Below are 22,372 nucleotides of genomic sequence, written 5' to 3' on the forward strand. Positions count from 1 at the left end.
TATGAATTCAACTACAAAAAAACCCATGTTTTATAGAGCAATCATGACAAAATGAAAGAGAAGTACCCCCCAGAGTGCCAGCACATAGTAGGTGCTCAATGAAAGTACTGTCAGCATGATCCCTGCAGCCTCAGCATGTGTTTCTTTAGCACAAAGGAGAAAGGAGCACCTCAGGAGAGAGACACAGGGGCTCTCATGCAAGAGTCACCCTGGCAACGGGCCAGCCAGACAAGATGAGCCCTCCAGTGCAATAGTGGCATAATTGCTATGGGATGACCAACTGCTCTCAGACCGGACTTGAGGCCTGCTCCACAGGAGGGATTCATGCTTGGTTGGAAGGTCACAGATGGTTCTCTTGTTCTGATCATTCCCCCACCCCCGTGACAGAGCCGCCGTAGTTAGGGGGAAGCTGCTCATGGCCTCTCAACCCCATCCTTCCTTCCTGGAACCCATAGGCTGACACGTGTAGCTGGGCAGCTTTCCGCCTTCTCCCTCACTTATCCTTCTGGTAGGATCGTCCCCATCCTTGAAGACTCAGTTTCATTCTGCACACCCCACATTTCAGGGGCCTTCACCTGACCCTGGCATGTTCCCCCTTGGGGCTCCACAGGAGCATGGGACTGGAGGTGGGTGGATTCAGATCCCACTTTCAGCAGAGGAGCGGCAGCAAGGTGACTTGTGTGCGAGCCGACAGCTCAGTGTAGGCAACCAGGCCCTGGTCCAGACCTGCGGGTCTTCTTCCCCGAGCACACACTTCCATGCTGTCTCCTTGCCTCTCTGTCTGGGAGGCCATCCTGTCTTCCTCAGCTTGAAGCCCCTAACCCCTATCACGGAGCGGCATTAGCAAAGTGGGTGATGGAACCCAGATACCTGAACCCCACCTGACAGAATCCCTTCACCCAGGGCTGGTCTCTGGTGGTAAGATGGGGCTGTCAAACCACAGAGGTCAGGTGTTTACACCCAGGACAGCCTGCAGTGTGGTGTGGCTGGCCTTTGATGAGCCTCATTGCTCAGCTATGGAAAAAAAACAACTATCAAAGCTTCTGAATCCCCATGGCGGGATTAAGAGTTAGCAGTTCCCAACCTGAGCTGTTTGCCTGTGGCCCAAAGATAATGAATGTCCTCGAAGACTCAGCGGGTCACTTGAGGAAGGTGTCTGGGACCCTTGAGACACTCCCAGGCACAGGTTCTCTGCCTGGGGGATTCCCATGGTTGGGAGGGATAAAGGGGCAATTTCTCTTCACATTAAAGGACAGACCAATTGCCTCTGGGGTGGAATGCAGTATCTGTTCAGCAGGGTAGCAGCGGGTGACAGATGACAACCAGCTGCCAGGGCAGAAGCATCCCATAGCTAATTGACGATCCCAGGGGAGCTTTTAGGTGGGTCCGGGTGTAATTACCTGAATTGGAACGGGGCCAAGGGGCTTGATTCTTGGGCTCTGGCTGCCACAAGACAGCATGCCTGTGCAAAAACCAAAGGCTTAAAGGCTCCCGGAAGTGGATGAAGGGTCAGAAAGAAATCTGGGTGTTCCGCCACTCCACAACATCAGAAGGAACCATTCTGATCTCCAAGCCCCAAACCTGCCTTGCCCTGCCTCCCTGAGTCACCCCCATGACAGACACCAGGGCCCGGAGAAGTGAAACTTCAGCTGACACTTCACTTCTAAAGACACCCTGGAAACCGACAAACCCTCTTGGCCTTGAGTCAGCCTGGCAGCTGCGCCCGGCAACACCCAGGACCAGCTTCAATGGAGGCCCGTGGGGCACCAGAGCCAGCCCCCAGCATGGGCTACCCTGCAGGGATCACTAGAGAGAGTTTGGGGGTGCAGGAACCTGCATAAACTCTGACAGGAGAACAGCCCAGTTCCTTGGAGGTGTTCTTTTCCCTACAAGATGGGATTGGGCCCCCTGGGGAGCTAAGTGACCTGTCTCACCTAGAATTATGTGGCTGGGTGGTGAGGGAGGGAGGCAGGAGGTGCCACACGCTGCCTAACTACCTGCGCAGTCTCCCCAAGAGACAGGATGAGGCCGTCCCCGGCCCTGTTGGCCACTATGGTCACATCACTGTGTCGCTGCCTCTCTGATCTTCACTGTTTTGGGTGGGCAACGTAGGCTAATGCCTCCAGGCACAGCTCACACACCTACCTGACTCTCCCTGTACTCTGTACTCTGGCTAACCTCAAACACACCATGACTGGCCTTGAACTCCTGATCCTCTTGCCTCGACCTCCTGAGTGCTGAAATTACAGGTGTGAGCTACCATGCCTGGCCTCCGTATGCATTATGAAATGTTTGCTTTGGATCTCCTCTGTGGGTCCAAGCTGTTCCCTGCAAGCTCCCCTTAGTGACAGGGCAAGCAAATGAGGGGTCCTGAAGTGTCAGTAGTGGGCAAATGCTCTCTTTACTTATGGGTACATGAAGACCCAGAACGGTGCTGAGATGGGACTCTTTACTGCAGGCCTTCTCAGAGCCTTTACTACACCTGGTACACTCTGATGATCTGGGAGAGGACAATGGTCAGTGCTTTCTAGAGTACTGACCCAGGACTTTTTATTCATTCCCAGAGCATCACGTTAGCCAGTGACTGTCAGATGCTCCAGTCATTGTCCTGTGGAAGTGTATGGCCACTAGCCAAGCCGGTGTCTGATGTATCCTCCTTTGCCTTACTTTGAGGCTTTTCCCAGGCAAACTGGTGGAAGATTCTATGTCCCATTGACCAAGGTATCCCCATAGCTCCAGCTCAGAGCCAGAGAGCCACAGGGCCTGGTGACCAACAGACACAAGCATCAGAATGTGAGATGGTTTCATACTGTTCCTTCAACCCTGAGCAAAAGCTGAAAGATACACTGCTGTGGGTGAAATGATCCAAACTGGGGGTTTTCCACTCTCGTGTCTAATTTCACCATTTTTCCCTAGTGAAGCTTCCAGATCTTGGCTATGGGCTGGAGCCACCATCCCAAACAGAAGCTATAACCTATGCCCTGCTGCTATATTGGAAGGACACAGAATGATCTCAGCTGTGGCAAGAGGAAGAGCTAGATGTTTAAAGAAACAGACTCTTCTCCCAGTTTAAACGTTATGTAATGTGCTGAAACATCATGTGGTCTCCATAAATATACAGTTTTTATGTGCCAGTTGGGAAGAGTACAAACTATCTCCAAGATCCATCTCATTCATAAATGCAAATGTAAAACAGTGATGCAGGGGCTGGGCAGATGGCTCCATAGTAAAGTGTGAGGAACTGAGTCTGATCCCCAGAACCCATATAAAAGCTTTGTACCAGGCTGGAGACATGGCTTAGAAGTTAAGGTGCTTGTCTGCAAAGCCTAAGGACCCAGGTTTGGCTCCCTAGTACCCATGTAAAGCTAGATGCATAAGTTGGCACATGCATCTGGAGTTTGTTTGCAGTGGCTAGAAGTCCTGGTGTGCCTGTTCTCTCTCCCTCTCCCCCCTCTCTCTTTCTTTCTATCCGCTTCTCTCTCTCTCTCTCAAATAAATAAATAAAATATTTTTCAAAAGCTAGGTATCTATAATTACCCCACGAGGGAGGCAGAGACAGGAGGAACCCTGGGGATTGCTGGCTAGCTAGTCTAGCCAAATCAGTGAGCTCTAGATACAGTGAGAGACCCTATCTCAAAAGTAAGATAAGGGGGCTGGAGAGATGGCTTAGTGGTTAAGCGCTTGCCTGTGAAGCCTAAAGACCCCGGTTCGAGGCTCAGCTCCCCAGGTCCCACGTTATCCAGATGCACAAGGGGGCGCACACGTCTGGAGTTCGTTTGCAGAGGCTGGAAGCCCTGGCGCGCCCATTCTCTCTCTCCCTCTATCTGCCTTTCTCTCTGTATCTGTCTATCTCAAATAAACAAATAAAAATTTTTAAAAAAGTAAGATAAGGACTGGAGAGATGGCTTAGGGGTTAAGGCACCTGCCTGTAAAGCCAAAGGACCCAGGTTCAATTCCCTGGGACCCACATAAGTCAGATGTACAATGTGGCACATGCATCAGGTGTTCATTTACAGTGACTGAAGGCCCTGATGCACCCATTCCTCTCCCTCTATCTGCTTCTTTCTCTCTCTCTCAAAGCAAATAAACATTAAAAAATTTTTTTAAGTAAGGTGGGAGCTGGGTGTGGTTGCACATGCCTTTAATCCCAGCACTTGGGAGGCAGAGGTAAGAAGATTGCTGTGAGTTCAAGACATTCTAAGACTATATAGTGAATTCCATGTCAGCCTGGGATAGAGTAAGACCCTGCCTCAAAACAAAACAAACAAACAAAAGCCAGCAATAGCAGCAAAAAAAAAAAAAAAGAAGAAGAAGAAGTGATGAGCAATTAAGGAAAATAGCTGACGTCAAGCTCTGGCCTCCATAGACACACACATAGTAAATAAGTAAGCAGAAATAAATTCCATAAGAGCTCAGATGGTTCCACTTTCCTTCTTGTTTTTTTTTTGGGGGGGGGGGTGTTTGTTTTTCTTTTCTTTTTTCTTTTTTTACCTGGAACTCACCCTGTAGCCCAGCCTGGCTTCTAATTCACAGAAATCCTCCTACCTCAGCCTTCCAAATGCTGAGATTAAAAGTATGCACCACCACACCTGGCTAGATGTCTCCACTTTTCCCCTCTTTGACTACACATAGTCCCAGTATGTAACCTAGGCTGGCCTCCACACCTGGCTCTATCTCTGCTTTTGAAAGTTGTTTGGGGTACTTGGGCTGCAAGGCCACTGAGAAATCCTGCTGGAACTGAGCTGATAACCTCCTCCATGTAGACCAGCTGAAAGAAAGCTGGTAGAAGCCATTCTGCATGCAATTCAATGGGAGAAAGAGAAATCACCAGTGAAGATACTCAACAGCGGACACTGCAAGCCTTATATCTGGCCAGCCAGGCCAAATGAGCCAACAGGTGCAATAGTGGCATGTCTGTCATGGTGGAAACCAACTGCCCTCTAATTGAACTAGAAGTCTGTTCCATGGGAGGGAATACATCCCTGATACAGAAAACTTAAAACAGGGGTAGTCATGAGCCCTAGGGGTGTAACGTCTGCTGCTGTTTGACTAAATGCCTATACTATGCTTATCAAACTGCCCAGTAAACACTTCTCTTAATGCTCATACCCTTATATTAATGCTACTCTCACTTTTGGTAGAGAATCTTCTCTTTTTCAGATGGCAGTGACCTTGGGATGACTCAGAAGGCACTATGGTGCTGGAAAGAAGTGACTGCAGTGCTCAATACTGCAATATCTCTATCACACATTCCAAGGCTCGGGGTCTAATGCAGAAGAGGTGGTGGAAAGAGTGTAAGAGCCAATAAATAAAAATAATTTTAAAAATAGATTTTTTTAAAAAGGGCTGGAGAGATGGCTTAGCGGTTAAGTGCGTGCCTGTGAAGCCTAAGGACCCCGGTTTGAGGCTCAATTCCCCAGGACCCACATTAGCCAGATGCACAAGGGGGCGCACGCGTCTGGAGTTCGTTTGCAGTGGCTGGAGGCCCTGGCACGCCTGTTCTCTCTGTCTCTATCTGCCTCTATCTCTCTGTCACTTTCGAATAAATAAATAAAAATAATTTAAAAAATAGATTTAAAAGAGTGTAAGAGCCAAAGGAAGGGTAGGACTCCTTATAATGTGCTCCCCCAGACACAAAATGGTCTGGATATCCATGACCTCACAGTGCCTGACACTACCTACACAAGACCATCATAAGAGGAGGAAAAGATCATGACATCAAAATAAAAGAGAGACTGATTGAGATGGGGAGGGGATATGATGGATAATGGAGTTTCAAAGGGGAAAGTGGGGGGAGGGAGGGTGGGATATTTTTTATAATCATGGAAGATGTTAATAAAAATTTGAAAAAAAAAAAAAGAAAGAAAGTTGTGTTGGGGCTGGAGAGATGGCTTAGCGGTTGGTTAAGTGCTTGCCTGGGAAGCCTAAGGACCCAGGTTCGAGGCTTGATTCCCCAGGACCCACGTTAGCCAGTTGCACAAGGGGGCGCATGCATCTGGAGTTTGTTTGCAGTGGCTGGAGGCCCTGGCGTGTTCATTCTTTCTCTGCCTCTTTCTCTCTCTGTCTGTTGCTCTCAAATAAATAATAAAAATAAACAAAAAAAATTTAAAAAGAAAGTTGTGTTAATATTGCCACCATTTATACCTATTATATGCCTAACACATTTCAAAACAATCATTTTTATTTAGTTATTTGTAAGGAGAGAGAGGAAGAGAGATTGAGAGAATGAATTGACACCCAGGGCCTTTAGCTGCTGCAAACGAACTCCAGATTCATGTACCTCTGGCTTTATGCAGGTACTGGGGATTGAACCAGGGTCATTAGTCTTTGCAGGCAAGTACCTTAACCACTGAGCCATCTCTCCAGGTCCCCATAACACATTTTCAATTCTGACAGCAACCCTATGATGCATGAGTTAGCCTCCATTTTGCCTTATGGATAAGGCATAGCAGCTCAGCGAGATTAGTACATTGTCCAAGGTCACAGAGCTTGCAAACAGCACAGCTAGAGTCCAAATCCCGCAGGTCTCCATCGGTACAAAACACAGAGAGCGTCTGTGTATCCTCCCAATCCTGAAGGGACTTCACATGATAGACGCAGAGCAATGTCAGCTTTTAGGGGGAACACTCCTAAATCTGGTTCCCTGTGGAGGACATCAGCTGTGTGCACTCCGGTGAGTTTCAGCCTCTCTGAAGCCTGCTTTCTTCCGCTATGAAGTAAGAATGATCCTTACAGCATGACATGAAAACTGAATGAGCTGTTAAGTTCCTGCATACAGCAGTTGCTCAATAAATACCATGCATTCACCAACCACTCACTAAGCACCTCCCACATGGCAGCAAGGGCTCCTGGACCAAGTCCTGCCAAAGTGACATCCTTTCCCTATTCTGCCCCCATAAGGAACCTTCCCCAGAATCACCTGGAAAGAAAAAAAAAAAATCAGGACTCACGGGACATGAGATTTTTTCAGAACTTTGGTGCTAACGTCTGGGTTGTAATAACCAGGTCCTGGGCCTGTTGATGTCAGTTTCAATCCACGGTCAGTTTTTGATTTGAAGCAGGACACTAGGATTTTTGGCGACTGCTTCACAAGGGAGTCGTTGATATTGTAATGCCCTGGATGGAAAGAAACATTCACAGACTAGGAATGTCTCCTCAGATCAATGAGAAGCAGTACCTTACTCCAGAGAGTCCTGTCACTGGCTCTGAGTCTCCGCAGTGGTTGGGCAGGAGGACTGCCCTCCCGGACTGAGTCAGTCTCTCACACTTCACCCCTTGGTCCTTACAGCAGCCTGGCAGTGTGGGTGGTTTAAACCCTTCCATCCTACACACAAGAACCCGAGACTCCAAAACAGGAAATAACTTGCCAGAGGACATTCACTAACCTGGGGTCTGGCTTCCTCCATTGTAGAATAAAGGAGGTAACTGGTTTATTCACATAGCTGAATACTGTTTTGGTTTTTTTTAATTTGCATTTATTTCAGAGAGAGAGAGAGGGGGGGGAGAGAGAAAAAAATAGGTGCACCAGGGCCTTCAGCTGCTGTACACAAGCCCTGGATGCATGCACCATCTTGTGCATCTGGCTTATGTGGGTCCTGGAGAATTGAACCTGGGTCCTTTGGCTTTGCAGGCAAGTGCCTTAAGTGCTAAGCCACCTCTCCAGTTCCTATTTTTCTTTTACATGTGTAGTATGGTTAATGGTGTGTGTGTGTGTGTGTGTGTGTGTGTGTGTGTGTGTGTGTGTGCGTTGTGCATGCACGTGCACGTACACATGCACAGATGTGCTCAGAGAGGCAAGAAGAGACTGTCAGGTGTCCTATCTCAATCCCTCTCACATATTTCTGTGAGACCGAGTCTCTCTCTGAACACACAGCTGTGGTTTTCACAGGCCCCAGCAATTCTCTGGTCTCTGTTCCTTCACAGGACTGCAGGCATGCATGGCCAGGCCCAGCTCTGTACATGGGTCCTGGGAAATCGAACTCAGGTGGTCTCAGGCTTTCTTGAGCTCTTATGTTTGCAGAAAGCACTCTCTCTTACCAGCTGAACCATCGCCCCAGCCCCTGAATACTATTTTAATGGTGGCTTTGGAAATATAACACACACAACAGGCATTTCTTGAATACCTGCCACAGTCTCTAAAACCTGTGCCACCATGCTCTGTCTCAAGAAACTGTGACAGAACCCAATTTGCTTGTTTGTGCCAAGCATCAGGAGGAAGAGAATGCCAGGGAGCAGCTGCCTCTCTAAGTTGTCAGCACCCGTGAAAGTGGGTTCAGGAAGTTGGGATCACAAATCAGCTACACGTGGCAAAAGTTTCAAGACATCTGCACACCTCAGTCAGGCTTCCCATTGCTCAGAGATGTAAGGAATGATTCAACAGAATGGGAAAGTTCTAGACTCTGGGTGGGACATGCAGAAGGAGTTATGGCAGAGTGAGTGGGTGAGTCTCAGTGTGTAGACACAGGACAGCATTTTGGGGCCCAATGCCAACCTGAGGCCAGTGAGTCACAATGTGCACAAATCAGGGTGGATGTGGGGTTTTATTTTTATTTATTTCTTTATTTTTAGTTTTTCGAGGTAGGGTCTCATTTTAGCCCAGGCTGACCTGGAATTTGCTGTGTAGTATCAGGGTGGCCTCAAACTCAAGTTCAATCCTTGAACTCACGTCAATCTTCCTACCTCTACCTCCCGAGTGCTGGGATTAAAGGCGTGCACCACCATTCCTAGCTGGGGTTTTATTTATTTTTAATTAATTAATTAACTTATTTTGGATACAAGGTCTTACACTGTAGCACAAACTGGCCTGGAAATCACTATGTAGTCTAAGGTAGTATCAGACTTGATGAAATCCTCCTGGTTTAGCTTCTCAAGTATTGGGATTATAGGTACCACATGGTCATATTTTTCAAGATATCTGTGACTGGAAAAAAAAAAAAAAAAAGCCTAAAGCCAGGTGTGGTGGTGTACGCCTTTAATCCCAGCACTCGGGAGGCAGAGGTAGGAGGATCGACGTAGTTTGAGGCCACCCTGAGACTACATAGTGAATTCCAGGTCAGCCTGGGCTAGAGTGAGATCCTACCTTGAAAAAAAAAAAAAGCCTAGATATCTCCACATGCTATTATGATATCTATGCACAAAGGAGCATGATTGAATAAAGACAAGTTGGGAAGCCAGGAAAATTAATTCAGCAAGTAGATAAAATAGGTGTGTGAATGTGGGGGAATTCAGAGATGTGGGAACAACTGTATCATTGGTGGTGCTTGCTATAGGGAAAATATTTCAAGTTGCCAAATGTGGCCAGTTTGTTTTGGTTTTGGAGACAAGGTCTCAGTAGCAAAGGCTGGCCTGGAACTCATGGAAATTCTCCTGCCTCAACTTCTTGTGTGCTGAGATTACAGACCTGAGCCACCATTCTCAGGTGATTTTGTTTCAAATAGAATTTCCTTCGCCACTGGGGAAGTGCTGAAAGGAACACTGGGGTGGTATTAGCAGGATCCTATTGACACCACCATCTCCAGTGGTGGTGAGGATGAGGAAGGTCAGGTGCCCTGGGAGCAAGAGGACACACTGCTCTGTTCTGATGCAGTTTGGTCACAAAAAAAAAAAAAAAAAAAAAAAAAAAAAAGCTTCACTGGTCTACAACACTTTTGACTTAGCAATTCCACTTGAAGCAATTTACTTTGAGAAGTCATCTCACTTACTTGGACACAGATTGTTAGCTACAAGGATAGCCACCACCCGTCTATCCACGTTGGTGACCAAATTTAAACCATCTACACTTCCGACAAGAGGACCTCTGTGCTCCGACTTATAGACTACCAGCACATAGTGGAATGCTATACACACACATCTGCTAGGAATAGCAAGTGAAAAAAAAAATTAATTACATGAAATGATGTTCCTGATACAAGCTTGAAAAAAGAATCATTTATAATATAGAGATATACATCTCATATATATAGAGCCTATATGCTATATGAGGTGGAATATATATTTGGTGTATATATATTTTCTACCTCCCCCTGGGAGTGAGGAGGTTAAATCCACCCTTGAATTACAGATGGGAGATGAGGAAAATTAAAAGCAAGGGATAAAAGGCAGAGGGCTGCCAGAGAGGCTGGAGATGTGTGCCTATGAGAGATGAGGTGTCCTGTTGGCTGGGCTGCGGCACCCTGGGTTGGGTCACCTTCTTCCTAAGCAGCACTTGCCTATAAAACAAAGTGACATCAGGACAGCTAACAAGTGAGAACAGAGCGCACACTCTGGGCGGTTTGCCGCTTCAAGATGCCAGCTGGTTTAGAGCCCTGGCACACAGCAGGTGCCAGAGGGTCCTGTCCCTCTCATGCTCACAGGGTCTGCTGCCACCACTCTCTGCGGAGGAGCAGGCCCATGTGGCTGGCTGTGGGGTGCCCCATCCTGGGGGCCCTGGGGATCTGCGGTGGGGCCTCTAGCAAAACCCCAGGGGGTGCCCACTTTGTTCTGCTGTATAAACAAGCAAGGTGGGGCTCTGCCCCAGATGATGCAAGGCGCCCCGGCCAGTGGAGGGGAGTTGTGGCCGCGCTGAGCCTCCTAATTAGCGCCGGTTTTGTTACTCGGCTCAGCTTGATCTTCTTAGCTTTAATCTGGATTTGCTGAAATCTGACGTGCCCTGCAATTTTCTCCACACCTCCTGCAAGAGGCGCGCCGGCAGAGGCCACGCCTCCCGATCGGCCGCTGGGACTCTGGGATTCTGGGGCCCAAGGCTCCCCGCTGGGTTGCAGGGGGCGGGGGCGGGCTCTTCCAGACCCAGGGTGGTGCGCCCCCATCCAGGAGGCAATCTTGGTTTGCTTGGGGAAGGCACCAAGGAACTACGGGGAAGCTGACTCTTCAGTCAGGCCCCCTTTGGGCTTAGTCCGGCCACTTACTAGCAGGGTGACTCTGGGCAAGTCACTGCAACTCTCTGAGCCGTCACTTCTTTACGTGAAAAGCAGGGCTCAGGGCACGGGCCCACAAAGACACAGGCGCAACAGCGCGCAGTGAGCGCTGGAAAAAGAGCCCAGGAGCAGATAGTGAGCTCCTCTTGACACAGGAGTGGAAGGAATACTGAGGCTGTGTCGGAGGACCAGGAGATCCTGGTCCCTCTCGATGTCACTCGTCTACCTTCCTTCTGGCCCATGGCCTATGATGGCACGCCGAGCTTGTAAATCTGTACCCTTCCCAGCTGAGGCCACCTGGCTGCCCAGGGCCAGGGTCTGGTCCCCAAAGGCAAGGCCAAGAAGGCTTTGGGGTCGTTTGCAAAACCAGCTGTGGTTTCCCCTCTCCTCTGCTCAGCACCTCCTCTGCCTTCTCCCCCAAAGCCCAGCTGCTCCTTCCAAACGATCATAGCCACAGAGGATCCCCGAGGTCAAGCCGCTCACCTGGCGCAGGCCCCACTCCGGTGACAGGGAAGAATCCTCTCTGTGTTTTGGACATAAACCCAGCTCGAGCAGAGACATTGTTTCTCTGCTTGCAGCAAGAGAGGGAGGCCTGGGGGAGAGAAAACACGTCCTGTGGGCTCAGAGCCTTCCCGTCTCTGTCCCTGTCACCCTGCCTGAACAAGTGGCAAATATGAGTAAAAAAAAAAAATCGAATTCAAACCTGTCCTTCTCAGAGAACTGACATGAGCTGAAAAGGTCACACTGACTCTTTCTTCACCTTCCTGACAGCTCAAGTGGACTGTGACACCGGCCCTCCCTACCAGAGAAAGGCTGGTGAGCCAGCGTGGTGCCGAGGACGGTGGCCAGGAGACAAGCCCGAGGGCACAGCCTCTGGACGCCCTTCTGCTGGGTTGTTTAGCCTCTCCGGGCCCAGTTGTCTTACCTGTAAAATATAGCCGATTGTCCCTGGGGCACTTGTTACAGAGCATTGCTGAGGGGTGGTGGCAGCAGGAGTCGCTACTGATAGGATTTTGCAGTCTTGGGTCCTTTTGGTGTTGGGTGTGGAAGCACTTGCTACTAATGCTGTTTTTGAGACACATTGTTTATTTTTATTTTTTAGCCTAAGGCCAGCTCGCAATTCATTATGTAGCTGATAATGACCTTGAACTCCTATTCCTGCCTCCACTTCCCAGGTGTTTTTATTTATTTATTTATTTATTTATTTATTTATTTATTTAAATGTGTGGCTGTGAATGAATGCACTTTTTGTTTTGTTTTGTTTTGTTTTTCAAGGTAGGGTCTCACTCTTGCTCAAGCTGTCCTGGAATTCACTGTATAGTCTCAGGACGGCCTTGAACTCATGGAGATCCTCCTACCTCTGCCTCCTGAGTGCTAGGATTAAAGGTGTGCACCACCACACCCTGCTGGATGCACTTTTTAACATTTTATTTTATTTTATTTTTATTTTAGAGAGACCAAGAGAGACAGAGACAGAATTTGTGTACTAGGGCCTTGGCCACTGCAATCAAACTGCAGACACTGCACCACCTAGTGGGTATGTGCAACCCTGGCTTGCCTCACCTTTGTGCGTCTGGCTGAGGTAGGATCTGAAGAGTAGAACCTGGGTCCTTAGGCTTTACAGGCAAGTGCCTTAACCACTAAGCCATCTCTCCAGCCCTTAATATTTTTTAAATATTTTTTTATCTTTGTTCATTTATCTATTTGAGAGAGAGAGAGAGAGAGAGAGAGAGAGAGACAAATAAGCAGATAGAATGGGCCCCCCAGGGCCTTCAAGCCTCTGCAAACAGACTCCAGATGCATGCATCACCTTGTCCATCTGGCTTGTGTGGGTCCTGGGGAATGGAACCTGGGTCCTTTGCCTTTGCAGGCAAGCGCCTTAACTGCTAAGCCATATCTCCAGCCCTATTTTTTGTTTTGCTTTGTTCATTTCTTTTGAAGTAGGGTCTCACTCTACCCAGGCTGACCTGGAACTCTCTCTGTAGTCCCAGGCTGGTCTTGAACTCACAGTGATCCTCCTACCTCAGCCTCTCAAGTGCTGGGATTAAAGGTATGCACCACCACACCTTGCTCACTTTTTAATATTTATTTATTTGCAAGGAGGAGGGGGAAGAAAATGGATACACCAGGGCTTCCAGCCACTGCAAATGAACTCCAGATGCATGTGCTACTTTGTGCATCTGGCTTTACATGGGTACTGGGAAGTCAAACCTGGGTCGTTAGGCTTTGCAGGCAAGTGCCTTAACCACTGAGCCATCTCTCCAGCCCCCCCCCCAAGTATTTTAGTATTACAGGCATGTGGCACCATCACCTAGTTTTATGTGATGCCAGGGACCAAACTCGATGCTTCATGTGTGCTAGGCAGGCACTCTACCCACTGAACCACATCCCCAGCCCCTTGGGCATGCTAGACAAGTGCTCCGCCACTGAGCTGCACCCCAAACCCTTAAGGAAGTGTTTTCATTTAAGGGAGTGACGTGATACATACACTCAAATTATTTTCTTCATGTTTTTCTACAATTTTTGTTCTTCTCAGGGCACTTGGTCCCCCCATCCCCACCCAATCCCTGACTGCATTCTTCACTGTGCAAACAGTCCTTCTATAAACACAGCATTTGGGGCGCACAGAGTCCTATCGCTTAAGATTGAGATCATATTTGTAATCTTAACTCCCTTGTCTCCACTTTTCTAGACTGACCAGAAGTTAAGAATTTTGGCTGATCCACGCAATATGCATGTGAGACTGTTAGATGTGCGCGGAGCTCTAAAAATGACAGGATTAACCCCCTCCCAGATCATTCTTCTGTGACACACGAATCTCAAATATTTGAAGTGCCAATTTACAGTCAGTCTCTGGTATTCATGAGATAACAGAGGCAATAAAAAAAAAAACATGTGCCTGTGATCCCTGGGAATATTTACTGACTGACTGAAAGTATTTGCCAGGGCCAGGATGGTTTGATTTTCCCTGATACTCCTTTGTTCAAAAAAAAAAAAAAAAAAAGGTTTCTTGAGAAACGCAGGTGGCATTTTGATTTAATGTTCACAAAGCTGAAAGAATGTAGCTTTTCCCAGGGTCCTGGTGGCAGGCTGCATGCAGAGAAGGGCCACCACAAAGGCCAGATGGGCAGGCTAATTACGGGAGAGGACCAGGCCCAGAGAGGAGGTAACGACACAGTCCTCAGCAAAGGTTTCCAGGAGGAGTGGGGCCGGGTGGAGGTGAGCTGCCCAGTGCGCAGCAGCCAGCGTGGCTAACAAGATTAGGACATTTCTCCTCCTCGCCCCGCTGCCTCCTCCGCCATTGTTCTCCAGGTTGGGGGAAAAGCCTTCTGCAGACAAAACAGTCCCCCCCACCCCACCGGCTTTGTTCTTTACCCAGACAGAAAAGCCGCTGAAAATGGGGCATTTTTGTATATGCTCTGTGTCACAGGAAGATTTCACCATTAGACTAGGAAAACACCCAGCAGGTGAAAAGAGATTGGAGTCGAGTTACAGTACTGGCATGGGGAGAGAGCTGACATGTAGATAGTCACTGAAGCAGAAAACTCACATGGACCCAGGACAGGACAGATCCAAAACGAGGGTGGTGTGTGCGTGGGTGTGTAGAGGTATGTGTGTGTATGATGTGTGTAGTGTGTGTATCTGTGCGTGATGTGTGTGGTATGTGGGGTGTGTGTGTGTGTGTGTGTGTGTGTGTGTGTGTGTGTGTGTGTAGACATTCTGAAAGAAATCACTGACTCTTGGTGGTGTTTGCCTTGGGAAGCAGGGTTGTGAGATTACTTTTTTCCAAGGGCTGAAGGTATATTATTTATAAATGCATACATTCTCTTCAGTCACAATCATGAACACAAAGCATGCACCTGAAGTTCATCTATTGGCAGAAAGACAAAACTCTGGCCAAGCTGTGGTCATTGCAGACGAACAGCTGTCGGGTCTGTGGCTCATTCGTGTGAGGGCCGACGTCACGGGCTTGCTGCGCCCAGGGAGGACTCTGGGGGATGCTTACAGGACAGAGTCTGTGCCTGCGTTGTCTCCCAGGTCATCTTGCCCCACACTTTCTACCTCCACCACAAGCTTCCCAGTACCCAGAGAACAAAGTTCAAACTCCCTCCGGGGTCCTGATAGACGTGCTGAAATAGGCACAGCCTATCTGTCTGCTCCCCCTTCTCTTTCCTCCTCGCCCATAATGCTCTGGCCATTTGCCCTTGTAATTCCCCATGAGCTAAGCACCTCGCGGGCCGCTGCATACGCTGTTCCCTCAACTCTGTTCTTTCCTCCGACCCCCGGTTCTCAGCCTTGGGGCTTCTCTGACTACCAAGTCTAAAGGACACAGCACTGTCAACCCATACATATTCTCAGGCTCTGACACTTGTCTCTTCAAAAGCTGACTAGTTGTGAGTATTTTGTTGGTCTCAGTTTCCCACTGGAATCTAAGCCACATCACTGGCCTGGCAGAGTGGCAGCTGGACTCATGTCAGGAAGACCATCATGTGGCTCCCATCAGTCCCTAGTGGTCCACTGTGATGTGACACTGGTGTGCAAATGACGCCTTTGAGCTGAGTAACTTAGCTGCCGCCGCTCCCTTGTCTGTGAACTGGGAATTAGATAATCGGTTAAGTATGATGCTTTGTCAATCAGTTAATTAGGTGTGGTGGATACGTGACCCTTAGACCAGCACTTATTAAAAACACCTCACCACCACCACCATCCTCACCATCATCATCATCACCATCACAACCGTCACCATCTTCATCACCACCCCCACCATCATTATTGCCACCACCATCATCACCATCTTCATCATTGCTGCACTGTCATCATCACCATTGTCACCACCATCACCGGCTTCACCAGAACCATCATCCCCATAATCTTCTTTTTAGGCTACAGACACAGGTGGCCACTGGCCCTGGAAACAGTGGCCAAAACTAAGATGTGCTATAAATATAAAATATATAGTGCATTATAAAGACTTCCTAGAGAAAAAATGGTCTTTTCAAAATATTTGATTGATAATCTTACACTGCTTAGATGTTGAAATGATAAGGTTATCTCACTCAACTTATTTATTCATTTTTTTGATTTTTCGAGGTAAGGTCTCACTTTAGCTCAGACTGACCTGGAATTCTCTATGTAGTCTCAGGGTGGCCTTGAACTTATGGCGATCCTACTACCTCTGCCTCCCGAGTACTGGGATTAAAGGCATGAACCACCATGCCCAGCTCACTCAATATTTCTTTTTGGATTTTTCTTTATGTTGTTGTTGTTTTTCAAAGTAGGGTTTCACTCTAACTCAGGCTGACCTGGAATTCTCTATGTAGTCTCAGGGTGGCCTCAAATTTATGGCAATCCACCTACTTCTGGGATTAAAGGCATGCACCACCACATTCGGCTCACTCAATATTTTTATCAACCCTGAGAGGTGGGCATATATGCTCATGTTATATAGATCAACAATCTAAGTCCTTAAAAGGCCAATGAAGGGGCTAGAGAGACCAATCAGTGGTTAGGACTTTTGTCTACAAAGCCTAAGGGTCCAGATTCAATTCCTCAGGACCCATATAAGCCAGATGCATAAAGTGCCACATGCATCTGGAGTATCTGGAGTTCATTTGCAGTGGCTGGAGGCCCTGGGGTGACCATTCTCTCTCTTTCTCTTCATTTCTCTCTCTTTTCCCCCCTCCTTCTCTCAAATAAATAAATAAGTATCTTAATAGGCTAATAGAGGATTGCTAAGGCCAGAAAGAAAGTGGCAGGGTGGAGATTTGAACCAAGCATCCTGGATGCATTTCTTAACCACCTACAGCAAAATGCTTCACAGGTACCCTAGTGGCAAAGCACTTCTACTAAAAACCAAATTGGGGGGCTGGATAGATGGTTTAGCCGTTAAGGCACTTGCTGGCGAAGCTTAAGGACCCATGTTTGACTCTCCAGATCCCATGTAAGCCAGATGCACAAAGGTGAGGCAAGCACAAGGTTGCACATGCCCACTAAGTGGCGAAAGTGTCTGGAGTTTACAGTGGCTGAGGCCCTGGCATGCCAATTCTCTCCCTCTTTCTATCTCCCCATCTTTGTCTCTCTGTCTCACTCTTGCTCTCTAAAATAAAAAAAAAAGTGGGGGAGGCTGGAGAAAGATGGCTCAGTAGTTAAAGGCACTTGCTTACAAAGCCTGCTGGCCTGGGTTCAATTCCCAAGTGCCCACAAAAAGCCAGATGCACAAAGTGGTGCATACATCTGGAGTTCCTTTGCAGCAGCAAGAGACCCTAGTGCACCCATACACCCCCCCCCCATTAAAAAAAATCAAATTTTGGATATGGAAAGAAGTTGAGCTGGGGTGATAGTGCATAATGATTAGAAGCACTTGTGAAAACTAGAATTTGGATCCCCAAAACTCATATGAAATCAGACCTGGTGATGAGAGGCGGAGTCAGGCACTCTGGCAAGTGCCTTTAGTCCCAGAGCCCAGGAGGCTGAAGTAGGAGGCTCACCAGGAGTTCTAGACCAGCCTGTGGCTACAGAGTGAGTTCTAGGTCAGCCTGGGTTACAGTGAGACCCTGCCTTGTGGAAAAAAAAAGTCTCAAATCTCACTGGCCAGCTAGTTCATCACGCACAGCAACAAAGCAACAGAGAGACCTTGTCTCAGACAACCCGGTGGAAGGCGAGGGCTCACACCTCAACGTTGTCCTTCGACCTCCACAGCACACCCATTGCACACATACCATATACATGGACACAAATAAGATCTATTTTAAAGTCAAATTTTTCTATTTAAAAAAAAAAAAGCTCTAAGCCGGGTGTGGTGGTGCACGCCTTTAATTCCAGCACTTGGGAGGCAGAGGCAGGTGGATGGCTGTGAGTTTGAGGCCACCCTGAGACTCCATAGTGAATTCCAGGTCAGCCTGGGCTAGAGTGAGACCCTACCTCGAAAAAAAAAAAAAAAAGCTCTAAAAAGTAAATGAATACTGTCTACAGATAAAGTGCTAAATAGTATATCCATTGTGACAGATGAGAAAGCAGTGTCCCCTAAGGGGTCTTTGAACAGAGGGATTAGAATAAGCCTTTCCCAGAACAAGAGCCTCTGCTATTCTCCCATGCTGGCCTCCGCAGTGCCCACACTGCAGGTTCCCTAGGAGATTCCTGCCCAGTCTCACTTACCCACAGGCTTGTCAACAAATGTTCAATTTTTTTTCCCCCAGACCCCCTTTTTTGTATGTCAGTGACCCACCCTTTCAACACAGGTTTGGCAAACATTGGTAAAGTCCTTACATTGTAATGGTTCGGGGCAGGCGTTTCAAATTTGACCGCTTTCATGACACTTGGCAACTGGAACATGCTGGAACAGGAAGTACTGAAGTCCTTCTTTGAAACCAGCTCAGATGGGATGTTGTATGCATTCGCAGCAGGGTACTTAGAAATGATGGTGTCCAGCCGGGCACACTGTAAGGAAGCCAAAGAAACCGGCACTGTCAGCAATCATCGTGTGGCTCTGAAGGACGGAGGGCAGGATCGGACCCAGCATCAGGTCCCTAAGCACTTTGCTTAGTATTTCAGTTATTTATTTGTTATTTATTATAACTTATATGTGTATGTGCGGCTATGTGTTTGCTGCCACAGTACATGTATGGGGGTCAGAGGACAATTTTGGGGTGATTATCCTCTCCTTCTCCCTTCTTTTTGAAATCATCTCTCTTGTATTTTTTTAATTTTTATTCACTTATTTTAATTTTTATTTGAGACAAAGAAAGAGAGGGAGAGAGAGAGAGAGAGAGAGAATGGGCACGCCAGTGCCTCTAGTCACTGTGCATCTTGCTTACATGGGACCTGGAGAATTGAACCTGAGTCCTTAGGCTTCACAGGCAAGTGCCTTAACTGTTAAGCCATCTCTCCCAGCCCATCTCTCTTGTTTTGTTGCTGTATGTGCCAATGTTACTGACCCGTGAGTTTTAGGATTCTCCTGGCTCTGCCACCTATTACAAGTAGGCATGTTGGAATCACAGATGCATGAACCACTTGGTGTTTGGCTTGACATGGGTAATGGGGAACTGAAGTTGGACCAGTAGATTTGTAAGCAAGTGCCTTTCTTTACCTGTTGAGCAATTTCTCCAGCCTCTCTTATTTTGTCATTATTATTATCATGACTATTATCATTTTGTGCTAATGGGGTATGCATGTGTGTGTGTGTGTGTGTGTGTGTGTGTGTGTGAAGATATGCAGGCCTATTCACATGGGTGCAGAGGCCAGAGGAGGCTCTTGGGTATCCTCCTCTATTGTCCTTCTGCCCCATTTTCTTGGGGTGTTCACTGAACCTCGTGAAGGGCTTTGTGCTCTTTCTGAGTTAGCTTGGCTCACCAGTGAGCCCCAGAGAGTCTCATATTTCTGCTCCCCTCAATGCCTGGGGTTACAGGTGTATGTGGCCATGTCAGACTTTTTACAGAGACCTTAAACTTGCAACAAACATCCTGCTTTGGTCTCCCGAGTACTGGGACGACAGGCATGAGCCGTCACATCTGGCTCATGAATACTTTCTGAAAGGTGATACTGTGGCTGGCAATGATGGTAATGGACCTCAGGCTTCGAGGATCTGCTCTTGGATAGTGCAAGTTCAGGCCTGTTTCCACTTCTGTAAACTAACAGATTATTCATCTTCTCTTTGGGACTTGGCAAAAATATTTTTTGCCATAAATGCATTTCCATTCAATCTGGTGCTGGGCCGCTTATACCTGACTCATCAACTGTGGAGACGGGAAGGAGCTCGGATCTGCACCCTTACGCAGTGAGCTAGCTCCTTCTGAGGGAAGTCTTACGGCTTGTGGTCTGAGTGGTCTCCACAAGGAGCCTACTTCCCGCGTCTGTACAGTGCCACTCAGGGCTGGCTGTCTACCTGTGACTGTCCCCACCCGCTCACAAGCACAAGGTCACTGTTTCCAGGCCAGGGGTGATGGTGCACACTTGTAATCCTAGAACTTGGTAGGCATAAGGCTTATGAATTCAAGGCCAGCCTGGGTTACATAGCAAGAGTCTGTCTTAAAAAAAAAAAAAAAAAACAGAGCTGGATGTGGTGGCTCACACGTGTAATCTTAGCACTTGGGAGGCAGAGGTGGGAATGTTGTAAGTTTGAGGTCAGCCTGATCTTCATGAGTTCCAGACCAGCCAGGGCTGTATAGTAAGACCCTATCACAAAACAATAAAAATGGTATTAGTAAAACTTTAAAGCCCATTCTCTCTCTCCCTTTCTATCTCTTTCTGTCTCATTAATAAAAATAAAATATATTTTAAAAAAAAAACAGGGTGGAGAGATGGCTTAGTGGGTAAGGCATTTGCCTGTGAAGCCTAAGTACCAAGATTCAATTCCCCAGAATTCATGTAAGCCAGATGCAGAAGGTGGCACATGCATCTGGAGTTCGTTTGCACTGGCAAGAGGCCTGGTGTGCCCATTTTCTCTCTTTGTCTCTTTCTATCTCTCTCTGACTCAATAAAAATAATTTTTTTAAACTTAAAAAAAAAACCAATTTACTGGTTTCATTAAACCCTGCAATATTGATGTTTTTTCAACAGAGCCAATATCATCCCTTTCAGGAAGCCATGATAAACTCTGCTGAGTTAAAAGCAAACACAATCAGTATTTGCCAAATGAACAGGGTCAAAAGCCATAGAAACTCGGTGATAACATCTCCTTACCCTAGGACAGCAAGTCTAGTTTTAGACTCTGATAAAACAAAAAGTTTCCCATAATTTTCTGGTTAAAAGCTTGGGAACATTGCTGTCAGTTTTCACCATGGTTCAATGGAAGTCAACAATAATAATAATGCAAGCACAAAGCATAGGGGATGCTGAGGGAACGGGCTAGCCCCTCTACCCCTTCACTGGGGCTTGGTGGAGACCGTTCTCAGCTCTGTCTTACCGATCACCAGTGGCCTGCCCGTGGGTGGAGATCTCACCGGAAGCAGGGCTGTCCTCATCTGGATTCTAACCTGTGCTTAAGTCCCAGCTCTGATCATAAGAATTTGCCATGTTCTCAGAAAAAAGAACTCCCCCCGCACCGCCCAGGCCTGATGTGTTCATGGCCTTTGCTTTGGGGCCAAGCGTTCACTTTTCATGACAAGCCTGAGCAGCGGGTGTTACGCCTGTCCTTGTTTTACTGAAGAGGAAACTGCACTTCTGCTTGTCAACTGCTGAGACCAGCCTCCTCAGCTGGGCAGTCTGCCCCCCCCCAGGGGACACGGGCCAGATAGATATGCCATCCCAATGAGAAATGGTTCAGGGGGCATGGCCCCAGAGTAACAGCAAATTCCCTCCATCGGGACATCTTTTATTTTTGCCTTCAAAGATCAATTGTGTTTATATATGGTGCATTGTGGCAGGGCGGGTGGTTCTAATCTGTAAGTTTTCTGAGGCATTTACCAACCTCTCTCCAGAACATACTAACTCCTTCAGGGCCACTCCTGCCACTTTGCAATAGAGAAAGGCCACCAAAGTCCCCACCCACCTCCTCAGTGAACTTCCGTAGTCAGCGCTGTGAAAACTTCTGGAGCAAAGACTCGAGTGTCTTGCTGAGGTGCTTTGTGTCATTTGAACTTCAAGAGGTGACAGGTCTTCTCAAAAGGCTGGGTGGACCCATTCCAGCAGCCATGAGGAAGTGTGTCAAATTTCTAGGCCCACAGAGGTTTTGGGGCAGCCTCACCCTCATCTCGCTCCTCTGGGCCATTGTGATCTTTCTCTGAGGAGCGCGGCTTTAGTCCCCCGAGTTCTGAGAGCCAGAAATGGAGAAGGCACTGAATGCGAAAGTCCTGGAGACGGAAGCGAGGAGGTGGTGCTCTGTTCTCTCATTCATGTCAGGCAGGACCTGGGAGTCTTGTGGGGACCTCCTGCCAGGTCCTACCCACCCCTGCCCAGTGATCTAGGGACATAGGTGTTTAGAAAAATAAACCTAAAGTCTCAGGACCATCAAAAAACAGGATAACTAAATGTCTACCTCTTCTGGGCTTGCGTGTGTGTGTGTGTGTGTGTGTGTGTGTGTGTGTGTGTGTGTGTACATGTTCTTGTGTACAGGAGTGTATGCACACATGTAAAGGCCAGAGGTTAACATTGAGTGTCTTCTTCAATGGCCCTCAACCTGAGTTTCTTAAGTCAGAGTCTCTCACTGAACCTGACGCTCACTGACTTGGTGAGACTAGCTGGGCAGCAAGCCCTGTGGATCCTCCTGTCTGCACCCCAGCAGTGCTGGGATTGTGGTGTGCCCCACCAAGCCCAGCTTTTTACATGGATGCTGGGGATCTGAACTCAGGTCCTTACAGTGTGGGGCAAGTATTTCACCCACTGAGCCTTCCCCCCAGCCCAGTTCTGGACTGAAAGAGCTGAAAGGTCTGATTGGATTCCATAGCACTCAGACCTTCTCTTGAGCCTTCTCCCCGGGATGGGTGGCCTCCCCGTGGGGAAGGTACTGTAGGCTAAACCCGCCA

The 22,372-nt window shown here is 47.9% G+C and overlaps 1 protein-coding gene across 4 annotated transcripts in view; it reads right to left on the minus strand.

Annotated features, from left to right (window-relative positions):
- Window positions 1-22,372, minus strand: part of Stpg1 (sperm tail PG-rich repeat containing 1) — a 53,376-nt gene that overhangs the window by 6,121 nt on the left and 24,883 nt on the right. For all 4 annotated transcript variants that reach the window (XM_045150209.1, XM_045150211.1, XM_045150208.1 and 1 more), the window contains 3 exons: window positions 18,180-18,350; window positions 11,397-11,505; window positions 6,951-7,116 (listed from right to left, as the gene is read on the minus strand). In XM_045150209.1, the coding sequence (XP_045006144.1) occupies window positions 6,951-7,116; window positions 11,397-11,505; window positions 18,180-18,350 (446 nt within the window). The remainder of the gene's footprint in view (window positions 1-6,950; window positions 7,117-11,396; window positions 11,506-18,179; window positions 18,351-22,372) is intronic.

The sequence above is a fragment of the Jaculus jaculus genome, chromosome 5, assembly GCF_020740685.1.
Source record: "Jaculus jaculus isolate mJacJac1 chromosome 5, mJacJac1.mat.Y.cur, whole genome shotgun sequence".
Taxonomy (NCBI): domain Eukaryota; kingdom Metazoa; phylum Chordata; class Mammalia; order Rodentia; family Dipodidae; genus Jaculus; species Jaculus jaculus.